Source organism: Sinocyclocheilus rhinocerous, unplaced genomic scaffold (assembly GCF_001515625.1).
Source record: "Sinocyclocheilus rhinocerous isolate Xijiao unplaced genomic scaffold, SAMN03320098_v1.1 scaffold2782, whole genome shotgun sequence".
Lineage (NCBI taxonomy): Eukaryota > Metazoa > Chordata > Actinopteri > Cypriniformes > Cyprinidae > Sinocyclocheilus > Sinocyclocheilus rhinocerous.
The window spans coordinates 71,547-93,593 of record NW_015631009.1 but is presented as its reverse complement, the minus strand read 5'-3'; the positions used below and the strand labels follow the sequence as shown (position 1 = coordinate 93,593).

The window sequence follows — 22,047 nt, the reverse complement described above, 5'->3', positions numbered from 1 at the left end:
GAATGCAGGAGCTGAACTGTGAGATTATATAATCAAGCATGAGCATCCCCCCCAGCTCTGATCACAGGAATACAGTAGCCTATATGTTAAAATATTTGGTAACACTTTACTTGAAGGGGTGTGCATAAGACTGACATGATACCTTCATAATCATGACATGACACATGTCATGAATATGAAGGAGGTTTTATGCATGTTTATGACAACTGTAACCAAATATTTCACAATATTATAAGAGACTTTACCAAAAAAAGGGAGGGGGGGTGGGGTTGTTGCTTGGGGCTTGAAAATATTATTCTCTACAAAAGGGGGGCCCGACAGAAAATGTTTGGGAACCACTGCACTAACAGACTCGTATGTAATTATAGCTTGATTTCATCCAGCATGTATACATGTTAATCAGACTACAACTGGCCCTGCCGTTGTTACAGAGGTGGTGCTCAACATGTATTTAATATTTGCATATGCATTGTGTCATGTATACTTATAAAGACTGTAGCTTGACAATGCAAAAAACTCGATCATAACTGCACATGTAAACATACTGTACTTTATGACTCTGGATGGAAGGCCATAGGTTGAACCTAGTAAGGCTCACTCTGTTGGCACAAAAATCAGAACAGGGAGGGTGATAAAGGCTTCTCAGTGCACTAACAGAATCTCATCATCCTCTTCCTCGCTAGTTGTGAGTCTGCAAAGCCTGACACTGTCACCAGGAACCTCTTCTGTTTCTGAAGATTTCCTGGCGTGTCCGTGAGCATCTGTGAGCGAGTCTGTGTGCGCGTCCATATGTGGTTTTCTGAATGTAGGAAAGCTTCTTTGCTCCTCAGACTGACCGCTGGAGGACATCGGTGACTCGGGGGAGGAAAGCGGTGAGATGCCCACAGAGGTGTAGCGCAGGAGAGAGACTCCTCTGAGCTCTGCAGCCAGTTCCTGCACCAGCTGTCTGGAGGATCTCGACCGGCTTGTGCTGCGTTTGGGGCTATCGGGGGGTCCAGGAGGACTGTCATCATCTTTATGTTTTGGGGAAATGCCCTGTTTGGATTTCATTCTCATCCACTCTGATCCTCTGTCATCTTCATCATCTTCGTCTTCCAGAGTGTCAGAGGTGGAGCGGGGTGAGGTAGGGGAGGGCAGGGAGAGAGGAGAGGACAGAGACTGTCTGTCAGGTAGGCAGAGGGCCTCAGTGTGAGCCTGCAGAGCCAGTCCCAGCGCCACCGTCGAACAGGATGGCGGAGTCTGTCCCGCACTCTCACGTGACACCTCAATGCCATCGTCCGTTGTGTTGTAGCTGTGGAGGCTCAGATCGGGGTTTGTGTGCGTGTGGCCTGGAGGCGTGAGGAGAGGTATCTGACCCCGTAACCGAGAGCCACGATGGAACAGGCGATTCCACAGACGACCAAGTCTCCGGCGTGACGAGGAACGACGAGAACAGTGACGACGAATCTGCCTCCGCATAGCTGAACGGAGATTCTGCAGAACAGAAGCCTGAGAGAGACATGTATGAAAAAAAAGAGGTCCAGTCCCATTTACCATTGCCCTGCATATTGCCCTGCATAATTTTGCAAGCGAAATCCTGTCATTTCAATAGGAATTGGGAATTTTCTCATGAGGGCGAAAAAGTTCCCCACACAGATTTTGCTTGTGTTCAAGGTGTTCACGTAAATTCACTGCATTGACCAATAGAACGTTGACTGGTTTTAAAGTGACTTCTGTGTGAGAAGTGCTACGTCCATTGCTACACTATTGGCTATGGAAAACACAAATGTTTTTGGCCACAGAATTTTGCTGAATTTTCGCTAATGTGACCACAGTTTCATTTCCATTTTATTCGTATTTCCTTAATTTCACATTTGAATCACAATCCTATTTGCTACCTCAAATCAAATTCAATGTCATATTCACATACCTGTGTTGGGTTGTACACTGGGAAGTCATCCACTGGAGGAATGAGACCTTGAGCTATCAGCTGACCATAGGAGGGTGGAGCCTCCCTCTGAACAAACTCCGCCTCTAGTCGGGTCATCTGGGTTTCAAAAGCTCTAGTGAGAAAGGGGAACATAAAAAAAATAAAAGCTGTTTTATAAAGATGCTGACTGATGCCGGTTAAAAATGTAAGAAAAAACAATGGCTTTTTAAAAAGGGAAGCTGCTGAACACATTCAGGCAGGATATCTCTTGAGAATCTCCAAGAGCTGTTACTTAACCAGCAGTACTTTGCCTGTTTGATGAATCAAGGGTATTTTGGGTGCTGCTTTGTCTTCACAAGGTTAACTGGAGAAAAACTGTGCATCACCTCCCAGAGCATCCGCCTTCTCATGTTTTCTTTCTTTATCTCATTGGGATAAAATCCATTTAGCAGAAAATAAGGAAAGTTACAAATAAAAAAGAAAGAAAAGATAAGACTGGCACGATACAAAAAATAAAATAACATCTTTTTCATCATTTTCTTAACATCTTGTTTTGATTTGTTTTGTCTAAACAAGACAAAAGATATATTAAGAATTAGACAAAATCTTAATCTTAAAATCTCTTTTGAAATAAATTAATTAAAATAATACACTAAAAAGAAAGCAGTTAAGCTAAATTGTAATAATATTTAACAATATTATTGTTTTTACTGTGTTTTTGATTAAATAAATTCAGCCTTGGTAAGCATAAGATACTTCTTTCACAAATTAAAAAAAAAAATTTTTTTTTCACTTGTTTTAAGCAAAAACAACAAAACTTAGTGAGAAAAAAATGATTTTCCAATGGGTTAAGACAATTTTGATTATCAAATAAATATATCTTTCTTGTTTAATTAAAATAAAAATAAATATAAAGAAGTAATAATGATTAAGACATCTTAAATAATGAAAAACTATATACTATATATAGAAAAATTTGAGAATCACTATATATTTCCTAAATCACTTTGCTTTGAGTTTAAAGGAACACGCCACTATTTTTAAAAATAGAGTTAAACAGTTGAGTTTTACCGTTTTCTAATCCATTCAGCTGATCTCCGGGTCTGGCGGTAGCACTTTTACACACGCTGTAGCTTAGCATAGATCATTGAATCTGATTAGACTGTTAGCAGCTAAAAGTGCTACCGCCAGACCCGGAGATCGGCTGAATGGATTTGAAAACGGTAAAACTCAACTGTTTATTTTCAAAACTGTTTATTTTCACTATTTTCAAAAATAGTGGAGTGTTCCTTTAAATGCAGGCAGGAAGAAGATGGAAGTGACCTCACCTGTACTCTCTTGTCCTGAGCGAGTAGAGTTTAAAGGCACAACCCAGTGCAATGACCAGCAGCAACCCACAGACCAAGCTGCCAATCAGAGCTGCTGTGATCACCTTCCTGGGCACGGATGCAAGACAGTCTCTTTCATCACTGCCGTCGAGACAGTCCTCCTGCCCATCACAGCGCCACGTCTCAAAGATGCACAGGTTGGTTCCACAGTGGAAGTTTCCAGGCTGGCAATCAAAGCAGTTTTTCTCATCTGAGCCATCGGGGCACTTCTTCTGGTTGTTACACCTCTCAGAAGCCGAGTAACACGCTCCGCTGCCACCCTCGCAGGGATACTCTCCCGGCTGGCACAGCGGGCAGTCCTCCTCATCTCGCCCCCCTGGGCAGTGCCAGAAGCCATCACAACGCTGCAGCTCCGAGTAACAGCCCTCGACTGTGCCACATGGATGCTCACCTGGAAAGCAGTACCCCTTAACCTGCAGGGAGATGGACGGAGGTTAAACATTATTAGCATCACAGAGTATCAATCCTAATTATAAACTGCAGTGAGTACAGATTACTTCACAGTTTTGCTTGTGGATATCTAGTTAAACTTGCACTGTGGAACATTGGCCACTTTATTGCCATTTGTGTTTGAAACATAAAACTGCAGGTTACTTGCAGAGTTGTTTTTGTCAGTTATGCTTCGGTTCTGCAAGAATGAATGATGTAAACCTCCTAAAATACCTTGTCTTGTTGTCTTGTTGATTCATTCCACAGTGAATCAACAAGACAAGAACATTTTTCACTTCAGGGTCAGTAAGATTTTTTTTGTTTTTTCAAAGAAGTCTCTTACACTCACCAGGGTCTTTCAAAGTTCAGGATCAGTAAGATTTTTTTTGTTTTTGAAAGAAGTCTCTTACACGCACCAGGAATGCATTTATTTGATCAAAATGAGACAACTGTTACAATGTGACCACAAATATATGAAGAGTTATCAATTTTACTCACCCTATGATGGAGAGAGGCCCATGGAATAATTGGTAACAACATTTAAATAAAAAAAGAAATCTGAAAAAATATCACACGTGTTTGTGGTTTAGGAAGTTATAATACGAGGCTATACTGTAAGCATGATTAGAAGTTTAATTTAAGTTAAAAGTCCTGGGGTAAGTAGAACCATTAGCTCACCCCATCTTCACAACCTAAAGTATAATTGTACTGTAATTCTACATTATATTTCAATAATTTTAGACAAACATTTTTGATTTTCCTGTTTTGAACTTGATTTTGTTCTGAAAATGTTAAATAGGCCTTGTTTATGAAAATTGGCCATTGAAGTTTAATGAAATTGTATTTCCCTGCAACATTTATAAGTGTGATGTTGAGTACTATTATCCCAGTTCTGTAAGGTCAAGTGCAGTCAGTTTTTATTTATTTATTTTAATTGAACTTTGGTTTGAAATTTTGAAATTATTTAAAAAGTCATCCTTCCATCCATTCTATTATCCAAACCTACTTGTCCTTATTAGGGTTGCGGGGAGCTGGAGCCTAACCCAGCGTCTTTTTTTCTTTTTTTTTGGAAAGCCATATTTTGAAAGCAGTTTATTTTAGATCCAAAGTGATTATTCCCAAGGGCTCAACTCACCCCCCCTCTCCCCTATTTTAAAAAGTATATATTTCAATTTCTTCCTGTGATGGAAAAGCTGAATTTGCATTGAATTGGCCATCCTGCTTAATATTCTTGTGGAAATTGTGATACACTTTTTACAGAATTCTTTAATTTACAGAAAGTTCAAAAGAACAGCATTTATTTGAAATATTTTTTTTTACATAACTGTCTCTACTGTCACTAAATAAATATAATGTGTGTATATTGTATATTATATTCTTTCAGTTTTTTTAACCAAACTTGTTAAGACATAAAGACCAGGAAGAACTTAATGATATCTTCATACACAGTATGAAGAAAAACAAGCTTTTAACAATATGCTAAAAGACAGTTTTACACTGTACTGATGCAAAGTATTCAACCAAAACACACAATGCCAATGCAAAATGGAGAGCATAAGTTATCACCGGGAAATGTACAAACTCTCATTAGCATCACCAAGAATGTGAGACCTGGTAGGTGGCGTTGAATCCGTGTCCAGGGCTGTGTGGTTTAGCATGGTAGAAGACGCTCATCTGTCCCTGGGACGACTCCAGCAAGGCTCGTCTATGGTTATTATGGTGAGAGAGACTCTGCAGAAGATGTTCCACACGCTCTCCCAATCCATCATAAACACGGACAGAGTCTCCCACACCCAGCTGTAGGTCCACCTGCAGCACCAGTGGCTTTGGGTCCTGAAGCAAGAACAGACAAGCAGAACGTTGTAAGTGATTTAATGCAACCTAAAGTGAGAATAAATGAGGTTCTTATCATACTTGTGTGTCTAGGAACCATGTGCAGTGAAGATCTGTGCCAGCGGTCCTGTTTGGACGGAAAAAATCAGGTGAGGCAAATGTCCCGTAGAAGTTGACTAAGCGTTTTCCACAGGATGTGTCGGGACAGTGGGCCTCGTCGGATCCGTCGGGACAGTCCCGGGCTCCATTACAGCGCAGAGACACTGGCAGACAGCGGGTAGATTGGATATCAGAGCACTGCAAGGTACCAGGCGGACACAGACTGACCCGGCTGGGTGTTGGTTGGGCAGCACAGCTCCTTTCGTCTGTATTGTCTCCACACTCGTCCAATCCGTTACAGCGCCAGGAACGTGGAACGCACTTACCATTTCCACATAAATATTCATCGTTCTCACAACTACTCTGACCCAGGCAACCTAATGAGTAAAAAACAGACAGAGACAAAGTCTTTTGCACACGTAAACACTGACGGTTTGCTGAAATAAGCCAACCAAATCTACCCACTCTGCAGATGGTGTTTGCCTGGTGACAGCTTAACAAACACAGCCATTCAGTATTATTGATTGAACTGCACCTCTGAGGAAATCGCACAAACACAGCATTTCACTCCTCACACACACACACTCAGTGACATTTACACATACCCTGTGGAGTTAAAGCTGCAGTCCGTAAGTTTTGCTTTGTCGCCATCTCTGTTTGAAAACCTGGAATTGCAGCTGTGTGCAGAATTATCTAGCTTGCGTGGGTTGTGAGTGGGCACGGCTCCAGCGCGGATGAATCTAATGTTCTGTATGTGTGGCAGTCAGTCACCGCACTGGTGTGGATATTTATACATTTAATTATTCTGGCTGCTGTGAGAAAAGGCTATAAACTATCGGCCACCTGCAGGATCCTCACATGCGATAGCTTAGTAGCCGGGACAACTTCTTTATGTTTACAGACGTGACGTAATGACGCAGTGCCATACTCGAATTTCCCGCGAAAACCTACCCGTACCACTCAAATTAGAAAACATTATTATAAGCTAACCGTTGTGAATCGGGCTAAAGTAAGGCGATAGTTTCGAACACTGGCTGGTTATGTACTTGCTCAAATATTGATTTAGGATAATTTTTAACCCAAAAAAGTTACGGACTGCAGCTTTAAGTAATGACAGCCAATTATCTCCTTCATCTTCATTATCTACATATTAGATCTAACTAAATAATCATCAGTGGAGATCTGTCTAATACACACCGACACTAGTGCAATCCAAATATGCACATTATGTAACAAGTGCTGCAAAGCATTAGCATTTCATCACGGCTCTATGGCCATACTATTGATCTGCTAAGCCTGCAATCGCCTGGTCAATCTGTACTTACAGAAAATCTATATGCCACGACAACAGTCTCTGTAATTTAGCGGCTCTCTAATGTAGGAACACAACTAAATCTGATGAAAAATTGCAACTCTAAAGGAAATGGATAAAGTATGATAAAAATATGCCCAATCAATGGATATTAAATCCTAGAACACGAAAGCATAATATTCAAGCTTGTTTTGAGTCTTGTTCACCCAAAAATTAACTGACTGAATTAACTGACTCACTGGAATGACAGATTGTACAATACCGTTCAAAAGTGGGGTCAGTAAGATTTTTTTTTTTTTAATTAAAAAAAATATATATTTTTTTATTCAGCAAGGATGTATTAAAACAGTAAAGATTTCCACAAAAAAAGTATTAAGAAGCACAACTGTTTTCAACATTGACAATAAATGTTTCTTGAGCAGAGAAATCAGTATATTAAAATGATTTCCGAAGGATCATGTGACACTGAAGACTGGAGTAATGATGCTGAAAATTCAGCTTTGCCGTCACAGTGATATTCCTGTGTAATATTTAATGATATTTCACAATATTACAGTTTTTACTGTTATTTTGATCAAATAATTGCAACCTTTGTGAGCACTTTTAAAAACATTTTAAAAATCAGTGACCCCAAACTTCTGAACGCTAGTCTAGGATTGTCTGCATTTAAAACTCGTTGCATGACAATTGCTTATGAGTCACAATAACCAATGACATCTGACACACTGTGAGGCACCAGGTTTGAATGCTTACAAACATAAATGAAATTTGTATTGGCAGTAGGGAAAATGATAGAAAATGTCTTACATTTTCACACACCATTATTAGAAGACTTGGAATATAGAGCACAAGTATTAACCACTTTTACTGTAAAACACAAAAGAGCAGAATGGGCTCTAATGGAACATACGCACACTCTAAGTTCACTCACCTCGTATGTAAGATAGTCTGAAGCCTTGTGCCTGTCCAGAGCTGTTAGCCTGAGAGTGGAAGTAGACCCAGACCTGTCCTCTGGAGGAGATGAAGGGAGGAGGAAGAACAGAGCCACAGAACCGATACTCAGCTTTCCATGTGGGGCCGAGCAGCAGCCAGTCGCCCCTGCAGTCCCCCATGTCCTCCACTTCAAAGCTGTGAAAACTGGACACAGCAACACATGGTGCTTAATGCATGGGCTGGAATCACTGCTGTTTCAGCACTTCCACTGTATAATAGTGTATACTACATAAAAATTCTAGAACAGTATAATCAAATGAAATGTCAGAGGCACAATAAATTGCTAAAAAGATTAAGATTAAAAGAAAATGTCAAATTAACATTCTAAAAAATACAACAACTTTTATCCAAGCATAGCCGAGCTCTGCTTTCTTCTCTTCTTCTATATGTGACCCTTTTATGTGTCTTTTTCATTTTCTTTTCAAGGTTACATTTGCAACCACTTCTGCTGTGACAATATGCAGTTCTGTTTGTGTAAAAGGTAAGCAGTAAATTGGAAATTATTAAAAGAATTAAACAAAAGAAGAGAGTGAAAATAATTTTTTTTCTTTGCAGCATAGTTTCATCTCTAGATATTAAGATATTAAACAATTGTAAAGATCTAATTTTTATATAAATTATCATATGATTTGTATTTATATTATATTTAAAAATCTGCAGTTTTATATTATCACAACAAAGCAGCAGTGAATTTTTCGCTTTGGTTTCGCTTTGGTTAAATGGATGATTTGAGCCCTTTTTGCCATGTCACTAAAATAAAAAAAATATTAGTGTATTAAGAAATATTACAGGTGCTTCTTAATCTTTTTCCTTTGGAAAATTGTTTTAATCAATATCATAGTATTTCCTGTGAAACCCATTGTGGTTGCTTTTGTGATACCTCCTTAGTTAGTTCACCCAAAAAGGAAAATTAGCTTGTGTTTTACTCACCCTCGAAGCATCCTAGGTGTATATGACTTTCTTCTTTCAGACGAATCCAATCGGAGTTATATTAAAAATTGTCCTGGCCCCTCCAAGCCTTTCAATGGGTGTTGGTTGTCAACAACAGTTCAGAAGACGTGAAATAATGTGCGCGCATCCGTAATAAAACGTCCCTCACACGGCTCCGGGGGGTGAATAAAGGCCTCCTGTAGCGAATCCATGTGTTTTTGTAAGATAAATATCCGTATCTCAAACGTAATAAACACTTTTTTCTCACTTCTGCTGACTGTGGTACGCGGAAGACGTTCAGGCAGATGACGTAAGACAAAACAAAACAAAACGCAGTTCACGAATTAGAAGCACAAAACAAGGATTTGTAAAGAAGAATGTCGGAGGATTTCGATATAAGCCAAAAGGAGACTGGTTTTCCTTTGCTAAAGTAAGGAAACTTTGTTTACTTTGCTCCTGCATTTCTCAGCGGCGCGCGCACGACGCCTACGTCATCCGCCTGAATGTCTTCTGTGTACCACAGTCAGCGGAAGTGAGAAAAAAGTGTTTATTACGTTTGAAATATGGATATTTATCTTACAAAAACACATGGATTCGCTACAGGAGGCCTTTATTCACCCCCCGGAGCCGTGTGAGGGACGTTTTATTACGGATGCACGCACTTTATTTCACGTCTTCTGAACTGTTCACAACAAACACCCGCTTACCCACATTGAAAGGCTTGGAGGGGCAAGGACAATTTTTAATATAACTCCGATTGGATTCTTCTGAAAGAAGAAAGTCACATACACCTAGGATGCTGTAAAACACAGGCTAATTTTCATTTTTGGGTGAACTAACCCTTTAAATTACACAATAATATTAATTTTTCTACATAATAGGAATGACCCTATAACAACATTTCAGTGATATAAAAGGAGTGGGAGACCATAAGCAACAGAGAGAGAATATTTGCAGTGGAACTATTATCACATTATACAGATTACAGAGTACTATCAGAGTACACACACACACACACACACACACACACACACACACAATCTCACACAAATACTCAAGAGCAAGAGATAAAATTAGCATCCAGTACCATTACAGAAGAATGGGCTATTTGCAGCCAATAACTTGACAACATTACACATCTATTTCTCTGTTCTCTTTCTTATCTCTCTTTTTCCTATATACTTCCCAAATATCGCTGCTTAGACGGAGTTTGTTTTACAATAATTTAGTAATAAGATGTGTCATGACCATTTGAGTGGCAAAACATGTTCAGGGGTTCCTAAACAGATTTCACCTATAAATTTTATGTTTGTGAGCTGAATTATGGCTGAAATATGATATCACAAATATTTTACCCATTAAGCAAGAATAATCACTTTATAAAAGCAGATGGTGAGAGTTCATTCATCAGAATGCAGAGATATGACTTTCACCCATTAATACTGTGTGACCCAATAAACGCAGAATCTATTTTAATTTACATGATAAAATTATTTTTACTTCATTATTAAATTATTAAACTGCACTATCACAGTATAGATAGTCATTAAAATACAGACATTTAAATTTCCTTTTGCTGTCAATCAACTGGACATGTACATACACATTATGCAACGCTTCTGAATATTTTAGACAGGTCACAACGATAAGGATGATCTGAAGGCCTGAGGCCAGTGCCAGAAAGTTTTGGGCCAGTTGGCAGAACTGTCACTTCAGCTATCAGGCCAGTGCTGCATTGCAACAATGTCTTATATTCAGTGATCATACACAAGTGTTTTTATGCACTGAATCCCTGGAGAACTTTCAGAAGGCAGCAAAAATAGCTTTTATTTGCATTCAACGCCGAAGTCTCTCAGATCCGCTAATAAAGCTCTATTACATGTCCCTCGGTCACGACTTAAATTAAAAGGAGACAGAGTCTTTGCAGTCGCTGCTCCACGTTTGTGGAATCAGTTGCCACCTGACATTAGGAGTGCTTCTTCTGTTTCTATTTTCAAGTCCAGACTTAAGACACATTTTTACTCTCTCGCCTTTCCGGGCTATTAATTGAATGTGAAACTGTTGTTAATGCCGATATTACAATTTTTTTATTATTGTTTTTTAAATTTGACTTTATTTTAGAATTTACTGTATTTTATTATTGGTTTTGTTCAGCACTTTGGTCAGTGTAACGCTGAATTTTAAATGTGCTCTATAAATAAAACTTACTTACTGTTTAGAAATAATATCTTACGATGGTCATTAAAATGGTTGAAAATTATAAACAAAACAAATCATCCAGTATCATGCGTATCCAGCAAAAATGTGTTAACTTATAGGTGTTATGGCATTACATTATAGTAATCTAGTTTCCATTATTGTAAATTAAAGATCAGCTATTATTTTAAATTGAAATCCTAATAAATTTTATATTTTATATATATTTTATATACATTTTTTTAATATAATATTTTTTGTTAGTGTGATCTGCCGATACCGATTTTTGCCGATTCCGATTTTCTTTCTAAGAACTATAATTGACAGCATATACAAACAAATGTGTCTACGCTACATGTAAACGATATTCTTTGTTGTATTTTCCTGTCAAAATAACAGCGTTCCTTTGGAATTCTTCAGCTTTTAAAAACTGCTGCTTTCTCCAGTAGTGGGCGGAACTAATGCGCAAACGGCAATCTCATTGGCTGGCGCTCACCTATTATCAGCCCTGTATTGATTTCAGATAATCAGATTGAGTGAATGCACACATCCTGATTAATATTCATGAATCCAGCAGCTCATTAATCTTTAGTGCGTTTTATATTGTTCAGCATTATTTGTCAGAACACTGGCATTGTAGGCTACTCTCCCATGAAACAGTCCTCATCCTCCGTAAAATGCGTTGCACAAATCTGAATATTTGGGTTGAACTGTTCTGGAACAGTGCTGTAAATACAACTTAACCACTGATTTCTAGTCGTGTCCTCTTTTGGAAGACCAAACAAAGTAGTTTCGCTTTCACAACGAAACACACAGCGTCTCCACGACATGGCGGCTGCAGCAACAATACTACAGCGAGAATAAAAGTTACGCCTTCTTTCTTTGTGTGAACATTTGGGCGGCGTTATGCAAATCTTCCCACACAGTGACGTAGCCATGTGGGGGCGTGTTTGAACGAGCCGTTTTAGGAGGGCGTGGACGAGTCTTAACTTTTTATAAAGAATATCTTTTTGGGTTTGAGACTTTAGTCTTTGCAACTTTAGGGATCTTATCTATTCACAAACAGCTTGTAACACTCCAAAGAGAAAGGAAAACTTGAAATCTCATCATATGACCGCTTTAAGGTTTAATTGGGAAATACCATACATTCATACAATTCACTAGTAAAAGCTGCTGGGGTATCTAACAGTGTGAAGGTTGCTGTGACTAATTGTTGTTCATTAAAAGCAGCATTTCTTGCATGCACAGAGGAGAAATACAAATACCAAGACTGCTTGTGTGTATCTACCTGATTGTGATCACATCTCCGCGGCTTCCCTGTATATTCCAGCTGCAGTTCACTCCGGGCGGGTAGTTGAGGGGCCATGATGGGCTGTAGATCACTCCTCTCCTCTCGGTGTGTAACTCCACTTTACCACCACAGGCAGCTGAGGAACACACACAGAAGACATGTGCATTGTTTATGTGTGGCAGAGTGACTCATGAGTGACCACAGCTGTCACAATGTGATTGAGATGACATCAACACATTACTCCAGGCTTTATGGATTCCTGAGTGCAGGCCAGGTATATATGATGGCAAGCATTTGATCCACTCACTCAAGAAGGATCAGAGAGAGCCTGTGGAATGGCACTGACACATAATACTCAATTTAGTGGGGAGGTGTGTGAGAGTGTGTGCTATTGATTATGAATAAGACAAGGAAGAAATAGCCTGGGAAGCAACAGAAATAGTCCAGGAAGAAAGAGAAGGTTCAAGTGAGTGTATAAACTATTCACCGTTTTCTTTTTCTTTTTTTTTCTTTCATCTATGCTAAAGTCTCTTGAAAGAGAAACAAGGACAGTAAAGAACTGTCTATTTATGGACCTTTAGACACATGCATTTCCTGGACATTTCCAAACGTTCGTTATTTCTGGATTTTTAAATAATAATAATAATAATAATTGACTTTTCCAGTCATTTATGATCTTTAAAAATATTTTATATAATATATATAAATATCAAAACATAATGTATAATTTTTGATAATAATACTCAACTTTTCGAATAATTAGTGATTACAGGGTTTTATATAATAATATCAAAATAAATATAATAATACATTTAGAGCTGAACAACAACAAAAATATTCTCTTTAATATTTCCATGACTTTTTCAGAACTAGAAATCACAATTTTCCCTGATACCTCTGTTTTGTATGACGTGAGATCCCTGAATGCAGACGGCAGCACATCTCTCTCCTCAGCTCCATCCCCAACACTACTTATTACCCTTCAGGACAAACACACGCCTCTCACACGCCCAGTGGCTGCTTTTACTCTACATAAAATATGATGATGTCTAGGAGCGTCTGAGTGCCTTAGGCAAAGCTGAAAAGAAGAAGCTTATAATACCCTGTTCTCTGTGTGAGAGAATAGGACAGAGATCAGGGGAATCCCAGCATATGAGCACAGATCATTTTATGATGTTGAGCCTCAAGGCTCATCATCACCTCACTGACATCCTTTTACTTTCCTAGATACATACAGCACACATTATAACCTTAACCAGGGTAGACAACAAATTGGATTTTACACAGATGAAAATAAGGCTGTGAGGGTTAGACTACAGTCTATACAATGGCATTTTTATACTTCAATCCCTCACAGCCTCGTTTTTATTTCTGTCAAAAATTAAATAAAGTGCTACCGTGCCCAAGGTCTATAACTGAACTCAAAACAGTCTTCCCCATATTCTTTCTGCATCTGCTTTGTTACTTTCCCCTATATTAAATTCTATCAAATCACTTCTACACATAAAGGAGAACATTTTGTTGTTATTGAGATATTTGGCTTTGTTGTTTTTTTATTTCAGAACTATTGCAAACTATTACAGTCGAATACAATGAACACCCTAATTGTCTTCATTTACCAGATGGAACAACCTCTAAAGGGAAATGCTGTGTCAATATTAATGATACACACTCACATTTAGTGGGGAAAACATGTCTGGACATGGAATATCTATAGGTAAAAGGAAACGGCTATTTGGGTGTGTGAGAGTAATAAAGAAAGAGAGAAGAAGTTCCCTTTGTCTTTGTGTGAGAGAGGAAGAGCTCTAGGTGTCACTGGTACTATCAACATGCCCCCACCCCTTCATACCACCTCCAGTATAACACAGCCATTCGTTCTCTTTCTGTGCTCCCGTCTCTGATTTGAGAGCATCTGCTTGAGTAAAAGCAGGCGTCTCTTTCTAACTCTGTTCTATCTGTGGTTGTTTGTTGAGCATTTAAGCTGACCTCAACAGATCGTGTGTTACTCAAACAAGCCTAGAGTGCTATGTAAAAATAGATTATGGCTGAGATAAGATGCCCAATGCTTGGCAGACTGTGAAAGCATTGGTTTAGTTTTAGTTTCGATGCTATCTAGTTATGAACATAGATTTTATGCTCAAACGGATGCTTGGAATGCTGAGGATGTCGAAAAAGTCACTGTGCACTAGTGATTGATATAACAGATTATCAGATCATAATATAGTGCCAGTTATGTTTTGTTGGACTGGTTTAAGCTGGTCTCCAAGCCTGGAAGATGCTGGTGCTCAGTAGGTTTAGGTGCGCTACCAGTCTGAACAACTGAAAAGTGTCCCAAACCCTTCTAAAGCCAACTTACAGAGCAGTCTGGGAAACTAACCTTTTTAGCGTAGTTGGTAAGTGGTAATACGTATTGTTTAAATTTTAATTACGTAGAATTGCACGTGAACAGCTTAATTTGCTGCGCAATAATACACATTTGTTAGGGGGGGGGGATCACAAAGCCGGTCGGTCTTCGAGGAGATCAGACCGATACCGCCGCGTTTATAACTACCATGGCAACAAGCCAAAGGCGTCGTGGATCTGTCCTCGATTCTCCCTGTATGAATGCTGCAAAACCTGCGCGCGCCGCTTAACCTTTCTTTGTCATCGCTGCCATTCGCATTCTTCAGCCTACAATCACCTGCCTAAGGTCTGAATGAAATAATATTTAATATTATCCCGACATGTGGGCTGAAAAAGGTACAATGCAATAAAAAGTGAGAGCTTGACTTCTGCTTTATCAACAGTGCACCTCACCAGTGGCGTGCACAGACCTCCGGGGCCAGGGGGTCCCCCTCGGTAGAAATCGCGGAACCCTTTGTTCTTTAAAATATATGACAATTATATATATGATAATATCACAATAATAGAAGTCTACTTACCCACACAAACCCAAGCCCAGCGTAGACAAATGCATTTCATGAGGTAAAGCCGAATCGCCCCGATATTCTCCATCATCTTGTTGTTCACAGCTCAGGTCATTTCCTCAGAATCCAGACAGATTTTGCAACGCATCTCATGTCGGTTTCACGCGTACGCTCGATTTAACGTCTTGCACGAGCATCTAAGCAACGTCTCTCCCTCTTTCCGAGAGGCTCAGTGCGCTGTCTGGAGGGAAAGGCAGAGAGACCTTCAGAGGAGAGACGGGATTGGAGGTTCAGTGGGAACACAGGACACACACTGATTCGTCGTCAATTAATGAATTGCTGCTCTTGGGGCGATCACTAAGCCTGTGACTTTATTACTCATTTATCACTACATATTTTTCTTTCCGCAATATATCTTGACCAGTAATAATATCGTTCCACTAACGTTACGTCCATGTAGTTCCATGGTGTGCCAATTATGTAATAATCTCCGAGATATGGTGAAGTAATAGCGGCAATGCAGCTCAGTGGACTTCTGTCCATCGAAGACTAAGTTACTGGAGCTCACCTCATGCAAAATAACGCTGAGGTCATTATTCAAAACACCAAGATAACATGATGCTGATGTAAACGCCAAAATGTTTAACTTAAATGTAACATATTAATACAAATTGATCTGGGTGTACGATGTTTTGATGTAATCATGTAAACAGACCATTTTTGTTTTCATGGTTTGTCTGGGGGACTTACCAGCTGTAAGGACTGTGGCAGTGAAAGCCTGCACTCTTGTGGACGGAGGGATGCATCGCTGGAAAGCATGGCGTGTGAACCATTTTATTATTTACATGCTTAGCAAAACAATGACCTTGTCATTTGAAATATTTATGCACAGACTGGTTTCAAAACTCAAAAGTTTTTGCTCAGTTTCTACAGCGTACATACGACTGTTCCTTGCGATGCATTTCCAGTCGTATTAGTCCATTTTAAATCCAAAGTTGTATAGAGAATGAGGAGTTACGTCACGATCTTTTCACTCCGCATTGCATTTCGGGAAGGCGCCGCCATATTAGCAGGATGCGCTATCCGTTCCCATGGTTACTTCTCATTCTCTAACGATGATCTGAGTTACTATTGCAATTATCGATGCAGTATGAATGACATACACTGGTGACATTTTTCACAATCACGACAAACAATCAAATACTGCCCTAAACTCAATAGCGGAAAGGCAGCGCTATCCTGCAAGTATGGCGGATAAACAAATCAGTTTCCCAGAACTCAACGCGGCGTTACGTCACATTCTCATTCTTTATTGCATATATTGTTATTTTATTTAGTGTTATGTACCTAAAAGTGTGGTAGCGCCTGCATGGTGCAAAAGGCACCGCTGGGATTCGAACCCAGGATCTCCTGTTTACTAGACAGGCGCTTTAACCAACTAAGCCACGGCGCCGCCGTATGATTGGTCATTAGTTGCCGTATATATATATACTTCACTCGATACAAAAAGTACAGTATACTTGTGAAGTACGAAAATGCAGAAAGGATTCGAATCTGTTATTGGATTGAACACAGCGCGCTGACACAACGTAGCCTTGACACCATTTTAGTCATTTGATTAGGTTGTATAGGTTTTGCTTATTTTTTTTCCACAACATTTTTGAACATCAAACCGAGCGCTACGATTTGGTGTTGATGGTTGCTCAGAGAGAACACCGTTACAGATGAAGGTGATTAACTGACAACATATTTTTTTGTCCACTATATCCCTCTAAGACACAAGATCTGACCTGTCTGTGTCTGACCTATCCGTGTCAATTTTACAGTAACGTTATACGTCCTGACAGAACATCTGCATGATCTTGAAAAATTAACAGATCTTCTCCAGATCTTCTAATTATTTTACATATCTCATCGTGTGAATTTATAATCCCGAAGAAGAAAACCCAAGAAAAGTGCTAAATACACATATGCTTATTTTCTTTTTGTAATGTGTTGGATTTTTATCACAAACCTTAGTTAACACACGATGTAAATAAGGTTTATAGCAGATGTTAATGGGCAATTTTACAATTAAATGGAGGGCGAGGGCGGGTGGGGCGCTATAAACTAATAAATAAACACCTCGACCCCCTTTGTTCCTGCACAACCGGAGGCTGCAGTTTCAGGACCGCAGTTCTAGGTAAATTCATTTAAATTTAAAATTGTTAACTCAAAGCAGGTATTACACACTTTGTAATTAACATCTGATGCATTTATAAATCAAAAATCACAATTGAAATAAAAAATTTTTTTTCCTGAGATTCAATATCTTTAACATGTACAAACATTACTACAAACTAAACCACCAGGGTCCTAGAAATGCGGTCCTGAAACTGCAGCCTCCGCTATATTATCCAATTCGGTAGGTGGTGCTGTTACAAAAGAATAGGGTCCTAGAACTGCGGTCTTACAACTGCGGTCCTGAAACCGCAGCCTCCGGTTGTGCAGGAACACCCTTCTCCCTTTGTTAGTTAAACAATACTCAGATTAAGTACAGTTCAGGTCCACAGTTGATTGGGGGTTTTAAAATTCAGGTGGGTTTTCTGAGCTTTCCTCCTAGATCATTCAAGGTATCTGAAATATTTTATCTGCTCCACTTATGGAAACTGTCAGCAACTTTTCAATTAATGAAGCGGAGTACACAATTATTTCACATTTTGTTCGTTGTGGCATAATTGCTTTCATTTTTTATAGTAACATATATAACATAACATTGTAAAATTATTGTTGTATTATATTAAGGTTAATGTAGCTGGTTGGCGTTTTATTATAATAATCACTAGTCTTTGTTTTTATTAATTATAAAAAAAAAGTCTACATTCATAACACATTTGCATTAGGTACACCAAAATAAATGCACCAACACACATGTGCATGCATGCTCACTCTCACTCTCACTCACACTCACACACTCTCTCACTCTCACTCACACTCACACTCACTCACTCACTCTCACTCACACACACACACTCTCACTCACACTCACACTCACACTCACACACTCTCTCACACTCTCACTCTCACTCACACACACTCTCACTCACACAAAATTAGTATTCATCTTGAAGTTTCTGTAAGACAAAATCACTCTTAGTTCTTCAGATATGTTCTCTCTTGCTCCTGATGTTTTTTAACCTAAGCCAGAGAAAAAGAAATAATCATCTTTTCAATCTTTTAAATTACAAATATGTATACCAAGATAAACTTACCATTTACAAGATGCATTATAAAATGCTGTATGATTAAAATATGAGCTCTGACCTCTGGAGCAGTTCACTAGTAGACACAACTCTATTTTCATCTTCACTGTTGGAGTCAGTGTCGTCTGAGCTGCTATTAGACTCCTCAACTCTCTTCTTCTGTTTCCCTTTATGCTTATGTTTCTTGTTCTTTTTCTTCTGAAAAAAGAAGAAAAGTTAATTGAAATGTAATTTCTAGTTTTGCAAAGATGTCTGGTGCTCAGACTGGGTTAATCTACTCCAAAATAACCCCACCTTTTTCTCTTTTTTGTGTTTCTTAGCTTTGTGTTTCTCTTTATCTTTCTTCTTTTGTTTCTTCAGCTGTGGTGAGCATGCAGATGGGATAAAGCCTTTATGAAGAGACACACAATGTAAAACTTCATGTTAATATAAAAGACAGGCTGGTGAAAAGTCCTAGATGAAAAAGTCCTGATAGTAAAGAAACTGTCTTGTGTGAGTGACATTCATGCTTTAGACATTTATTTACTTACAATGCAAGTTACTATTATTACTTAAATAGGTGTTCACGTGATACATTGAGCAGGATGGTGCCTGCAGTGGTTACAGTGACTGACCAGGAGGTGGCAGTCTGGGGCCAAACTCCTCTTCATCCAGGCCTTGTGATTTAGCAGGAGCACTATGAGAGGACTTTTGTGCTGTAGTTTCAGCAGATGGCATGCTCTGGACTGTAAGATGCTTTAAATCTGAGGGGAAGAGAAAATAGTCAATAAATGATTATGACAATTTGACACTGACATCTGAATCAATGAAAGAGATTTTTGTGGAACCGCTCATCTTTAGATTATACCCGTCAATCTGCTGATGTCAGGAGCAGGAGTGATCTGAGCTGAGACGGGTGGGTTCAGTGTCTCTGCACTGCTCTGGATTGGATCAGATGCTGGAGGGGCCACCTCTTTCTCTTCTTCACTATCATCTTCAGATGAAGATGAGCTCTTCTCATCTGACGAGCTGGCAAAGATGGCTTTAAAGAGATCCATAGGAGGCCTCACCTCTTCTTCATCCTCTTCTTTCTTCTCCTCTTCAGTTTTTTGCTCAGTCTGCTTGCCATCGGACTGTGCCACTTTTACCTGCATAAAAGCATGATTGCTACATTGAAGTTTTGCTGTATATAGTACTAATTTAAAAATACTTTAGCTTTAGCTTTAATTTCCATAAAATAGAAACATTCTCATTTTATTTTTTAGGGAGGCTTTTTAATAATTAGAGTTAATAAATATAGTCAAGTATCCACTGGTACCTCTGGAGTGGCAATAGCATGTGGAGAGTCAGTCTGGTTCTTGGCCGCTAAAACCTCACTGCGCGTTTCACTGAGGAACGCACTGAGTGGGTCTTTAGGTTCCTGCCCTGGTATGTCCCACCTGGATTTCTTATTGGAGACTTCTGGAGTCAAATGGGGAAGGGTTGAGCTGGAACTGGGAGGTTTGGGAGCACTCGGGGCCACCCTGCTGACCTGGCTGCTATCCGTTATCGTCAGGAAGTTAAAGACTGAGTACTTATCTCTCTTTACTTTAGGCATTCCAACAGTACTGGACCTGCAAAAGCCAGACAAGATAAATGGAGCAAGTGAAGAAAAATTTTTCTGCCAGTTTTAAATAAATTATTCAAATGATAAAAATGTAAAATCCAATTACACTTTTTAATTGACAAGTGTCCACAAAACATGAGCAAAAATACAAAATAAAATTATTTAAATTTACATTTTTACAGTGACAATGCATCACCCATGTCAAATATAAAAAGAAAATACAATACAAATGATAATTCTATTTTTTTTTTCAATCATGAGGCCAATATTAGAATGAAAAGAAAACTGAAAAAGAGATGTAATGTAAATCAGAATCAGGGTATCTTCCGATCATTCGTTTTTTAATTTAATATTGAAAACTGAAAAATGAAAAAAAACGGCACATTTTTCGTTTTTCATTTGTTCATACAAAACGAAAAATCAAGAATTTGGCTTAATTTTTCGTTTTAACGTTCAGGGATAGAAAACGAATAAGCAACTTGAATATCCAGTCTTTGAAAAACCCATTATTATAGACAACAATGCAATTACCAATTATTATAGACAGCCGCTTGATTTTATTCCTAAATGAATGAATGAAGCATTTTGAACGAATTTATTGAATAAAAGGCTCCTTTATTAACAAAATGACTTACCGCCACCTAGTGGCCATATTACTTTCATAATTCAAGTATCATTTAATTTTATTCATATTTCTGTATTAAAAATATTGTATAAAACATTAATCTCATTTCATTATACATTTGTAATTGCTGTGTAAATGCACACTGATGACACTGGCTTATTGTTCGAAGTGTTATTTCAGGGTTTGGATATGTTCTTATAACTCAAACGAGTTCACCTTCAAATCATGACGTCAAATTCACATTTCACTAAATTCAATCACTGAAACAAGCACTCTGACGAACAAATAGTCCCATGCCAGTGGGATAACAACATACGATTTCCTAAATTTCTAGGAAGTGCTCTATGAATAAAACTCAAAAATGAAAAAAATAGATTGATTTAATTGGTAACAGCCTATTGTCATATTATTCTAATTTATTTGATGTAAGAATTTAACATTAAAGATGACATACAAAAGGTAAAAGGTAAAAAAATAAATAAATAAATAAATTAAAAAAAAAACTGAAAATCAGTAGCCGCTTATGGGAAAGTTAATTTCTGACACTGATGACACTGGCTTATCGTTCAAAGTGTTATTTCAGGGTTTGGATATGTTCTTATAACTCAAACGAGTTCACCTTCAAATCATGACGTCAAATTCACATTTCACTAAATTCAATCACTGATGCACCCTGATGAACAAATAGTCCCATGCCAGTGGGATAACAACATACGATTTCCTAAATTTCTAGGAAGTGCTCTATGAATAAAACTCAAAAATGAAAAAAATAGATTTGCTGTGAAGGTAAATTACACAAAGTAATTTCTTTTCATATCTGTCATAATATTTAAGTTCCTCCTTTGTCTAAAACGCAGCATATTGTCCAACACAAAAGTTATGACTGTATGTTCACATAAATTGATAGTGATCTGCACTACACTACAATACATTCTCCCCGCGCTGCAGTGTGTTGCGCAGCTTTTGTGCGCAGGTGTGCCAAAGGACCAAAGGCTCTGCCTCGGTACGGTTTGTGTCAAGCCATTCATTAATCTGGCTGTTTGATGAAGAGAAAGAGATCAAATGTAGTAGAAATAAACATGTTAAGAATCAATAGAAGCAGAGGACTATTATTATGTTTTTTTTAAGGACTATTATTATGTTGTAATGTTTGGTTGACCAATCAGCGGAGAGGGGCGTTTCATTACCGCCCACATGTAGAGATCGAATATCCAAGTTGCTTTTTCGTTTTCTATCCCTGAACGTAAAAACGAAAAATGAAGCCGGATTCTTGATTTTTCGTTTTGTTTGAACAAATGAAAAACGAAAA

At 38.5% G+C, this 22,047-nt stretch overlaps 2 protein-coding genes and 1 non-coding gene across 4 annotated transcripts in view; all 3 read right to left on the bottom strand.

Annotated features, from left to right (window-relative positions):
* Positions 1–271: 271 nt before the first annotated feature.
* LOC107741030 (low-density lipoprotein receptor-related protein 3-like) lies at positions 272–16,083 on the bottom strand. Of its 2 annotated transcripts, none has more exons than XM_016553602.1 (9): positions 16,037–16,083; positions 15,302–15,527; positions 12,378–12,516; positions 7,902–8,107; positions 5,641–6,035; positions 5,338–5,559; positions 3,238–3,710; positions 1,910–2,042; positions 272–1,488 (listed from the first exon to the last, which is right to left on the bottom strand). In XM_016553602.1, exons 2-9 carry the CDS (start codon positions 15,375–15,377, stop codon positions 643–645), a joined length of 2,490 nt encoding a protein of 829 aa, XP_016409088.1. In that variant the 5' UTR covers positions 15,378–15,527; positions 16,037–16,083; the 3' UTR covers positions 272–642. The 2 variants fall into 2 exon arrangements, with proteins under 2 accessions (XP_016409088.1, XP_016409087.1); XM_016553601.1 differs by having other exon boundaries at positions 15,302–15,549; positions 16,037–16,077.
* Positions 16,084–16,665: 582 nt separating this feature from the next.
* trnat-agu (transfer RNA threonine (anticodon AGU)) lies at positions 16,666–16,739 on the bottom strand. The gene has a single exon. It is a non-coding gene; the product is annotated as a tRNA-Thr (tRNA).
* A 1,566-nt stretch (positions 16,740–18,305) lies between these two features.
* Positions 18,306–22,047, bottom strand: part of LOC107741032 (G patch domain-containing protein 1-like) — an 11,687-nt gene continuing 7,945 nt past the window's right edge. The window contains exons 14-19 of the mRNA XM_016553604.1: positions 19,826–20,120; positions 19,376–19,655; positions 19,143–19,271; positions 18,823–18,917; positions 18,590–18,726; positions 18,306–18,463 (exon numbers count right to left, since the gene is read on the bottom strand). Of these exons, the coding sequence (XP_016409090.1) occupies positions 18,427–18,463; positions 18,590–18,726; positions 18,823–18,917; positions 19,143–19,271; positions 19,376–19,655; positions 19,826–20,120 (973 nt within the window). The 3' untranslated portion in view covers positions 18,306–18,426. The remainder of the gene's footprint in view (positions 18,464–18,589; positions 18,727–18,822; positions 18,918–19,142; positions 19,272–19,375; positions 19,656–19,825; positions 20,121–22,047) is intronic.

Coding starts and splice junctions, on each gene's coding strand:
- LOC107741030 (XM_016553602.1), bottom strand. CDS start 15,377: ATGATGGAGAATATCGGGGCGATTCGGCTTTACCTCATGAAATGCATT. Junction 12,517..15,301: donor CTGGGCTTGGGTTTGTGTGG/GTAAGTAGACTT, acceptor TGTGTTCCTCAG/CTGCCTGTGGTGGTAAAGTG. Junction 1,489..1,909: donor CAGTGTACAACCCAACACAG/GTATGTGAATAT, acceptor TGTCTCTCTCAG/GCTTCTGTTCTGCAGAATCT.